This window comes from Ornithodoros turicata, chromosome 2 (genome assembly GCF_037126465.1).
Source record: "Ornithodoros turicata isolate Travis chromosome 2, ASM3712646v1, whole genome shotgun sequence".
In the NCBI taxonomy this organism is placed as follows: domain Eukaryota; kingdom Metazoa; phylum Arthropoda; class Arachnida; order Ixodida; family Argasidae; genus Ornithodoros; species Ornithodoros turicata.
The window spans coordinates 60,208,639-60,219,148 of NC_088202.1; the positions used below are offsets into that span (position 1 = coordinate 60,208,639).

General features: G+C 44.4%; 1 protein-coding gene across 3 annotated transcripts in view; it reads left to right on the top strand.

Annotated features, from left to right (window-relative positions):
* The window catches only part of LOC135385474 (uncharacterized), a 531,071-nt gene extending 521,086 nt beyond the window's left edge, over window positions 1-9,985 (top strand). For 2 of the 3 annotated variants that reach the window (XM_064614805.1, XM_064614806.1), the window contains exon 19: window positions 4,301-9,985. In XM_064614805.1, coding sequence (XP_064470875.1) covers window positions 4,301-4,468 — 168 coding nt within the window. In that variant the 3' untranslated portion in view covers window positions 4,469-9,985. The remainder of the gene's footprint in view (window positions 1-4,300) is intronic. The other variant, XM_064614807.1, reaches the window with a different exon arrangement.
* Window positions 9,986-10,510: the final 525 nt, after the last annotated feature.

Below are 10,510 nucleotides of genomic sequence, written 5' to 3' on the forward strand. Positions count from 1 at the left end.
ATGCGAGGCGACGTCGCAAGAAGGTATTTTCATATTTCACAACAACAGCAGTCATCAAGCCACTGCTAGCATTTGCGATCTGGCTTGTTGCCATAGGCCTAAGCTTTTGTAAAGGCAGACTTTTCAAAACCAGTAACTAGTCCAGTACCAAACAGAAGACAAATATAGAATCTTGCCTCGTGTTCCATCCTATCTTATAGTGAATGATGGGGCAGGATAATAATGTCACATATCATACTTTGGATGACTGAGAGCTCTACTTCATGACTGTACTCCCAACGATTCTGTTGTCCTGTGGTCTGCCTGCAGAAAGTGTATGGAAAAAATTAACTATTGCGAGTAGTTATCGAGTGCAAATGACTCCTAGGGCAAAAATAGCACTCCGGAAGCACGACTTCGGGAAGGGAAACCGCGTGCGCCTAAGATTTGCTTTCTCCTCTATGCAGGGTGTTTCACCTAACCTAAAAAAAAATCATATTAAAAACATACTTGTCTGAACATTATGGGGTCAACGCTATTTATCTCGGTGGAGATTTTGCCATGACTTCTGAGCACTTTTATGAAATTTAATTCGCGGGAAATTGAATTTTCTCAATTGAACTCCGAAATTTGCCAAGTCAACCTCACGTTATTTTTGACGGGAACAGAAACTGCATGCCAGAGGTATCCCACTCTATTACGAAATACAGTCACTACTACAATGGTAATAGCCGGGGAAAAAATGCGAAAATCATCCTTTTGAGGAGCGCAAATTGCCGGCCCTGCTCCGATCTCCGAAAGAAGCGATGTGAGGAGTCTATGTATTTGCCCTGTCACTTTCCCTTATCCAGGCCTCTGCTGATAACGTCAGCATGGTTGCAATGCAAAGTTATCTGAAAGAGGAGCGAAAGGAAACAGGAAGGTGTGGGTGACAATTTTTCTCCCGCCGCATCTTGCTTTTAATTTGCCGGAGAACTGAGCTGCGGCGACAAACAACGTGCGCCTCGAAACAACGTTTTTCGCGTTCCCTCTTTTTTTTTTTTTTTTTTTAAGCTGTTACCAGAGCTGTAAGGAATGTATTTTACAATGCAATGGGGTAAAACCGACGTGCGCTTTCTGTTCTCTCAAATAAACGCGATGTTCACTTTGCGCATTTCGGAAATCAATTAGGAAAATTCAATTTCTCCTAATTAAATTTGATGAAAGTGCTCAGAAGTCATGGCAAAATCTCCCCCGATATAAGTAGCGTTGACTCGATAGTGTTCAGACAAGTAGATATTTAATACGGTTTTATTTTTTCGCGTTAGATGAAAGATCCTTATATCATATGACACGCTCTCGTAAGATTGTCATTCAATGGCACCGTGAAATTACTGTGGGAATACAGTTTCGGTGTTCTTGACCTGACTCATCCGATTAGAACTTTGAGCAGGAGAAGGTTCACCATTGCCTGGTGAGGTATATTCTAATCTGTCCATCCTGTGTGAGATGAGAATTGTCGTGTGGGGTACAAACCGCCTTCCTGATTGGCTGCTTCAAGACTCGTTTTCTTCACATTCATGTCCATCTCCTTTCCGCCCAACAGGAAGTCCGTTGTACACGAACGCCGATCTCAGAGTTAAGCAGAGCTCGTCAGAGGAGTTACATGGACATACTTCCGCGATTGGTGCTTAGAGCTGCGAAGTTTTTTCTAACATCACGTGGCACAGCAATGATAAAGCAACAGCGCAGTCGAAGAACGTCTGGTTATATCAGAAGTTAAAAATAAAGTATCCCATCGTCATTCATGTAGCAGTAGTTGTGTTGTTAAAAATAAAGCAATAAGAGATGTCCCAAGCAGCACAATGTACTGAAAGTCGAGTGCAATAGGGGTGGACGGTATGTGTCTTATCAATGTTCTTTAGTTTCATCAGTCTGTTCAAGGCCTTCCACCTACCCGTCCACCCCTATTGCACTCGACTTTCAGTACATTTTGCTGCTTGGGGTACTCCATGCTTGTATCCGAATGTGAATCGCACGCTAGTATATGTACAACAAGGAAGAGTGAGCGAAGCAGAAAGGGAAAAAATCTTTGGGCATTGTGCCAAACGCTTTTAAACGCGGTAGCTTTAAGGGGGTTGGGACACTTTCACAGATGCGACTATTGCATCATGGACGCATTGTACTGCACGCCAGAATACTGACGAAAAAAGAATTATTCTTCTACGTGTCGTACTTAGCCAGATAGAAGCCCTCGGACACACTCCCGAGCAAAACGCAGACGTCACACAGCTCACAGTTGCGTCCATCACCATTGGCAGCCGTAAGCACGTGACTTCTCGTGCGCTGCCTCACTGGCGACGGTGAGTACTGTGATGTCAGAGCCGCACAAGTTTCGGTATTCTCGGTGCCCATTTTCTCCGCTTCTATGACCCTCTTCGCTGTGAAACTTTCAACGCAGGTTTACATCGGTGCAAGGAATCGTACTTTACGTTTATCTGGGATAACGTGGGATGACCTGTCGCAGTCCTTTTAAGGACGAGACACATGTACGACGAAATGCACGACACGTCGTGCAGTTTCGCGTCGTTTTGCAGCGGCACAGTTTCGCGTCACGACTTTTCGTATGCTACATTCGAAGACACGTGGACGGCGACATCCCTACGACATGTTACACTGGACCGCCGTGTTGCTAGAACAGCGCGGCCAAAGATACATTCGCTTACACTTTATTTAACTTAATGAAATTTGCTCACCTAATACAACACAGTAAACGAGAACAATTCGTTCCTTGTTTCATTTGTCTTTCAACGTGCAACACGACGAAATAAGTCAATCGTTGCATTCAGAACGCACGCTGTCTCGGGCCCACCACACCTACCAGACAGGCAGCATCATTGGCTGCTTGGTTCGTGACGTCATCACATCCGCACGACAAACCGCTGACGGGAGCAGCAATATCCAAGCAGCTTTGTCTAGCTGCGGCGTGTCGCAGGCAGCTGGCTGCGACCACCTATTTCGCCAGAATCTGTCCCCAGATGCTTTGCGTAGCGACGCGTCGGACGACGCGTCGCGCATTTTGTTGTACATGTGTCTCTCCCTTTGCCCTGCCGTCGTTGGCGATAATTTTTTGGCGAAACTGTTTTTGAAATGTTTTTGAATTGTTATTGAGAGCTTTTTAATGTTTGGTTTTCAATGTAAAAAATAATAGTTTTCTTTTTTTTGCATTGTTGCGGTAGTAGCTACACAATTTCAGCGTACTGCAAAGACAGCCTGGCGATCACGTGACCCTATACAGCCACTGTCGGACATACACGATGGTGTATACTCGATGGTGGCCCTATAAAGCTATCGCTTTAAACTTGAGGAGTAAATCCACACTGGTGCGGCTAGCTGCTCCAGAACGCTTGGCTTTAAACCGTGTCATCTACATATGGGTATGCCACGACACCCCCGCGTTCAAAATCCCAGGTCTCAAAATCTACAATACGAAAATCTCAAATTGCAAGATCAAAGCTTATATCCGCAAGGTCTGACAATGGCCGTCTTTCGATGTAGGATATGACGGAGCAAAGTGTTAGATTCACATGTTTTCGATGTTCGTCGAAGTCGTTTTAGTGATTTAAATGCATATTTTAGCGACTGTTGGGCTCAGCGGGGCGGACGCGCTGGAGCAACACAAAACGAAGAGACGTTGGTTTATCTCCACACTTTTCTTCTCTAATTCTAATCTAATCTAATCTTGGTTAGTTTATGATCACGAGAGACCTACATAGTGCTGTAGTGAGACCAAGGTTAGTTCAAGTTTGTTGACTACAGGTTCCCGCGTGTGTTCCAGGCGGTGACAGCATTAGACTGTGTGATTTTGAACGTCTGGGATTTTGATCATGTGGGTTCTAAACCGTGGGATATCGGAATACCCCCTATACATATCCTTCAAAGTCCTATTCCTTTCTGAGTTAGTACGTAATAATTTTACCAGCACGTGCACCTATTACATGGCGTTCACATGAACGAACATGCTCGAAAGATCATCCTAAGGATTATACAGTCATACAGCATGATATGCACACAACTTCGCCGGAAGACGACAACATACGACTGGTAGTAAATGACACGCTCATTTACATTGACTCATTTCATCCAACTATACTTTTGGTCTTCAATTTATTTGCTGTAGTATGTGCACGTGTCTCGCCGCTATAATGCATTCGCCTCTTGTTTACCGCGATGCAGTAAAACGGGTGGTCCCACTAGCTCTAGGACAATGATGTGTTACCATTCCACATGTAGTAATATGATGGTGTACCTGCCTGTTATTGACGAGTCTGTCACGATGCAGGTGGTGTTGCCGACGAAGACAATCAGCCATGAAGAAATACTGGAGACGCTGCTTTATCAGGCGGACACAGGCATGTTCTGTGTGCAGCAGTCCTACCTGGAGGCAGTTGATGTGAAGAACAACCGGTACTTGCTTAGCCACAAACTGATGACCAGGTACAGGAGGTAGGACGAGCAAGCTACCACAGGTTCTAAGGCTATGCAACAACGCGTCGGTCCAGCTTACGAGACGCTCCCTCGGTTTCCCTTCTAGATAGTCGACATTTTCTTGTGGTATCCACTTCGTTGTCCCGTTAAGTTGCTGCAGTGTTGTTATAGAGAGTCTGTGAATCACTAACAACCCTATGTGCTGCATAGTGCGACGTGTAAGAGTACACTGACTGTATTTCATTCTTTTGTAAGGCAGAGGTATTCCGCACGACGATGTGAAGTCAAACATAATGGAACGCCACATTTGAGAACTACAGGGTGGCTCACAGTTATGGGGGAAGAGGTTGTTCCGCACAGATGTGATCAATTCCGAAAACGAGAAGATGGATACGACATTCATATTTGTGTGCTGGACATGGTATCAGTTTTGTGTTCAACAGTTCTGAAAATAAGCCAGGACAGCTGACACACAAAAGACGCCAATGAAATCTCTTAGCGTTCGGTTGAGCCTTAATTTGGAACCCTTCACTGGGAGACATTGGCGTTTCCTGTCAGGCTTCATCATCGCTGTGTTCAATGTCCTGCTGATTAGCATTTCAGCATTCCGAATGCGGTCACGTTTTGTCACTCTAGAAGGAAGTAAACTGAGGGATAAAGCAGCTTGAAACTCTTGGGGCGTCAGAGCTTCGGTCTGTCATTAAGCCTTCTGCATGCAGCAGCAGTGACGGTGCGCAATGCGCATGCAGTATTTATCACACTGCCGTTGGGGAGCCCGTACACATTCAGTATGTCGGATGTCCTCTTCCATGGGACATCGTAGGTCCTACAGATAGGTTCAAGACAACTCCGACAGCGCTGAGCTGGTTAGCATTCTCGATCAGATAAGCAACCGAGACAACACTCATTAGCACAGCTGTACTTTAACAACTACTTTATGGCAAGGAATCTGAAACATTTCACTTCACATTGGTGGCAGGGACGGTTCATAGTAATTAAAACCGTGATTGAACTCACTCCGGTCGGAATTGTGTTGAGGCAGTTTTCTTGCCTTCCTGGTGAAGTTGCTTTGTACTTCGGTGTTCCAGTCTCGTTTCGTCCACTTAAGTGCTTTGAATTTCTTTGGATAAACCAGTTGCTAGCAAACGCAGATTCCATGTTGGTCTATAGGTGTAGGCCTAGGTTGCCTTTGCGTGCCAAACCTGGATGTCCCGTCCCTACAGGTCGTTGCTGAACCGGTGTTCTAAAGGCCTTCAGCGGCGTTTTTTTTTTCGTGATTCAGAGCCTAATGACAGAAATATTATCAACTAGAATCAACCCATCATTTCCAAATTGCATGTCAATTAATCACAAGGTTAGTAGGTACTTTGGTGTAACACCATGGTGCTCCGTCACTGCTGCCTGTCTGCTGTTGAGGCTCTCTCTTCATGCACATTTGACTTTGGAACGTTACTCTCACCTCTAGAGCGGCCTCACTGGCAACATGCAAGAAAGGGGATCTTTTCCGATGTACAAATAAGATTTTTGCATTATTTTTATGAACCATCAGATGTTTTCTGTGAAAACTCAATGTGAAGAACTGAAACACACAAAAAAAATCATGGTGTTGTGACAGCATGCCACATTTCTGTCTGTGTGTACATAGGACGTCGAGAAAAACAAGGAGGTGGATTTTCAGGGGTTTTTTTTGTTGTTGCGATGTACTGTACTCAATAGCTCTCACTATCACGGTTGCATAACCTGCCAGCAATGCCTTCGTAAGGAAAGTAGTGATGACGTACGTGCTTGCAGTTTACATGCTCTCCACAAAAAGGCTTAAATGTGAGACCGCAGTTTCGGTTTCTATTCGGGTTTTCGGGAATTCAGATACGGCCACCCGAATTGAATGTATTACAGCGCCATCGAAGCAACTTCCTATTGCAACGTTCGGCAGTACTCCAGAGAGTCGATACATATACTTCTACGTCCCAGAGCTCAACCGGAGCCTGATGGTCAAAAGGGAAGCCGAAACCGCATCGAATCCGCAAAAAAATTAGGTTCAACTGTCCATGCTAAACCATGCAACAACAACCACTTTACTTCATGATGATGACTGAGGTGTTTCACCGCCAGGGGCGATACTCAAACCATGCAGGCTAGGGTGCCTGAAGTAGCTCCCTCTGTGTGCACAAAGGGAGCTAGCATTCATGCACCCTAATGCAGGCGTGTACGGTATGTCGCAAATGATATGATGGTGCCAAATGCGACAGTAGCCGACATCATCATCATCAAGTTCAACAAGGATTTCATAAGGAAGGTCACCTTTGCTCAACGGTTGCAGGAAACTGCTACGAATTTTGTCACGAAACTTATTGGCCGTAAGAATAAAAAGTAGTTAAAGCTGCTTGAGCGCACAAGTGCGTGATAGTTAGAAGACCAAATGGCCAAAAATTAACAATATCTACAGCCGACAGCCTCTTGCCAGCCTTCCTTATTCCTAGTGCGCTCAACATACGATAATGCCAGAAAGCCCAACCGTTAACATCTAGCACCATTAAGTCAGAAAAGTAAAAGAAAATGTACTCTCGCAAGAAGCGACTCATATAAGCCCTTCACAAAAGGGTGACTGGATACAAACTGAGTTAGTTTATTCTAGAAAACCCAGTAATAAAACTCTGTTGTGCTGTTGTTTCGTAGCTTCGGTTAGGATGTTGGAGATTGCAACTGGAAATGTTAATTGAGATGATACTTCATAAGTGGAAATGTCCTAATGCATACTAGTAGGAAGGAGTGTGCGTAATTGGCCTTCAAAAGCAAATTGTGTTTTCTTTTTCTTTTGTATATTTTACCGTACTAAAAGCCTAAACTGGCAACCAAACCTTAAGAAGACAAAAGCTACACGGAACTGAATTCAGTTCCGGTCGTAAGGGTTAGTTTTTGAAGCAATTAACTTCTTAGAACGTGAAATACAACCGCACAATTCCTAGAAAAATGTGGGGATAGTGGCATGCTGTCATACTTGCGTGTGCCGTCTTCACTGGGCTCGCATCCTATTTGGGCACATTTTCGTCACGGCGACCGTGCACAGTGTTGTGTCGTGTGCCTCGAGCTGAGAAGGTTCGAAAACGTTGCTGTCCCACCAAATGTGCCTCTCACACGTTGTTGTGCCTTTGTAACGCACTGGTACACTTGCAATTGTACGCTGTGTACTGTCCTCGTCAGGTGTGCGTCAGTGCTCCTCTTGTTTTTCACACTAGATGGCGGGAGCACGTTACTAGCTGTTGCTGTGTGCGTCTAAGATGTACAATTATCGAGGTTTTATGTCCTTCAAGAGGAACTGTGAACAGTCTATTAAGATTAACTCCGTTATCTGCTTGTTAGTCACAACGTTTGTGTTCGCTGATACGTATTTTCTTACCCTCGCTGCGTTATTAGGCGGTTTTAGGGCAAGGTACTTAAGCACTTTGAGTCCCCAAAGAAACGCAGAATGGATCCCTGCGTATTGCTCAAAGCACTGCTTGGGTTCTGGGCATGCGCTGTGACCATCCCTTGTGCGTTTGGGCCTTTGGGGCCCCAAGGCGCGTGGCCACCTTATTCGAACACTCACTGTTGTTAGTAGTATAGGTACCAGAAGCATTGCAAAGAAGCACGAAGACAACGCCCGAAACGCATGGCACGTTTTGTCAGCGTAAAAACTTCGCGTGCACACCGTGGCCTTGCACGCGCGGTTAAGAAACGACCGCGAGACGACCACCGGAAACGCATGCGATGCGTACTGAGCGAGTGACGCGCTCCAATGTTGCCATATTCGTTGACGTCAAGTGTTTGATGGATGTGCCTATGCTGCAGTTTTCTACGGTTTCTGCATTCATTCGTTCCAGACATCGTTGAAATGTAGAAGTAAATTTAGTATGGTGGAGATTGTTTCAAAAATTTGTGTGAGCAACTCTTACGCAACTTTGTCTGCCGCGCGGTGGCCATCGCCCTCTTCACTCCTCGGAAGGTGCGCCAGGACGCGCGAATGCCTGTAGTCGACAGGCTCCGGCGTACACTTTCCGTGCGCATTGGAAAACTGCTTTTTCCGTGGTCACGCGCACGTCCTGAAATCGTCGGACAAACGCTCCATGTGTTTCGGCCTTAATGGTGCCGTTTGGAAAAGTCTTCGAGTATGCAGAAAAATATCTAAAGTGTTTTTTGTCAATACTCAAGATTCTTTTAATAGATAGCGCTAATGGAAAACAAATATTACAATTTATATTAGCTTTACGATTATTGAAATGGTTGTGTTTTTCAATGTAATATTCACAGGAACACAATTCAGAAATATATCATGCATGATTGTTATTATCCCATACTATAATACTGACAGCATTGTGTCCCTAAGGGGTTATCTTGGTATGTTTTACTTGCCTTGAGATCGGAGTTAGCTGTTACGCAGTCCATATAAAATTTCATGCAACAGAATGTTGCTGTTTTCTTATGAACAAGAAAATCCGATCAAGTCTACGCATGCGTTTTCCCTTTTTTACGATGACGTAACTATGAGAACTTTTGTGGACGTCACAGAAGTGCGCGGCCCAATTCAGAACGACAGAGGATTGCTCCTAAATCTGCTAAACGTAATCACCCAACTGTAGATTATAATCCTGAATTGTTAGAAATTGGCCTTAAATTTTATTGAACTCTTTTTTCCACAGTGACCCTGAGGGTCACACGTCATGCGACAGCGTTTTTTCCGTCTTGATTTGTGTCCCGAGAAGAGTCTGGTTAAAACCTTATGATGTTCTAGTGTCTACATTTATGCGAGTTTCGACAAACGAAATGTTTTATTTCCCACTTCTGCGCCAATCCACAGTCAAGAACTCGCCCATGGTATAGAAGGCTGCCAAGAATACTTAAACTAGGAAGCCATGTTAAGCACTCCAACAAGCTGACCTTTGGTTCTAATTTGACAACACTGTTCCTCACGATTTTTATCTCATCAAAAGCTCCAGAAGAACTCGTTCGTGTGAAAACGTTGAAAAATCATGTTGCTAATTCCGAAACGCACTCCTGATGCGAGCAGTTTCGGTTACGATTCATTTGCATAGCAAAAATCACATTTGTTCAAAAAACGGTCGTGCTCATTTCAGGATTTTGAAAAATTAGAATGGCTTTCAATGATTGTTCCCATTCTGCTGTCTTACTTTTACCGAAAATCCCCTACGTAAAGGGTTAATTAAGTAATTTTAGGTAATCAGTCATTCATCCGGCAGTTAGATATGCTCTTCGAGAGAATGCAGGCCTGGCCGTGTAACCCACCTGCAAAAAAGGTATCGATGCTGCTCTCATAGCCTTTTTTATAAGAACTCTGTAATAAGCACAAAATACCCTGTATTATACTATTTGAAAGTCTACCATGTACGTTGAGACTTCTACTGTCTGTACGACTGGTTAGTGTTACTGAAAAACACCAATGATGTTAACATTGCTGTCTGTTAGCAGTGTTCTGCGTTATCTGTTCGTGTATATGTGCAACAAAAATCGGTGAGGAGTATTAAACGATGAGGAGTTTACTCCACTGTATGCGATGAAGGACATTGAAGACGTCTCATTAGTCATGCAGATACCAGCAAAGGTAACTCATTTACCTTTTGTATAGGACTAGTAGAAGGACCTTATCCTGGTTACGATGACCATGCGCCTGAGGAAATGTTCATAATTCAGTTACACCTTCACAAATTGCTGTGCTGACAGGAAACTTTTTAATGCCTTCTTTTCACGAGTTCAGTATTCTGCCACTGCTGGTTGTTATTACGACTCAGACGTGAGATACATATTAAGGCCCGGAACGTTGAATGGCCGTACATTGGACATGGCCCATCAAGCAATAATCCTGGCGAGTAACCGGCTTTACAAAGTTACCTCAGCAAAAGAGACATCCAGTAGAGATTTTGCTGATGCAGGGCACACGTTACTTTGTAGCTCACCTACACGGGAGGCAGTTTATCGATGCTGGTAGAGCACGTAGAACACGTTCTTGGAGTCACAACGCCAGTGTCCTGCATCTGAGCGTGCGATGGGACAATGCTACAGAGAGGGGATA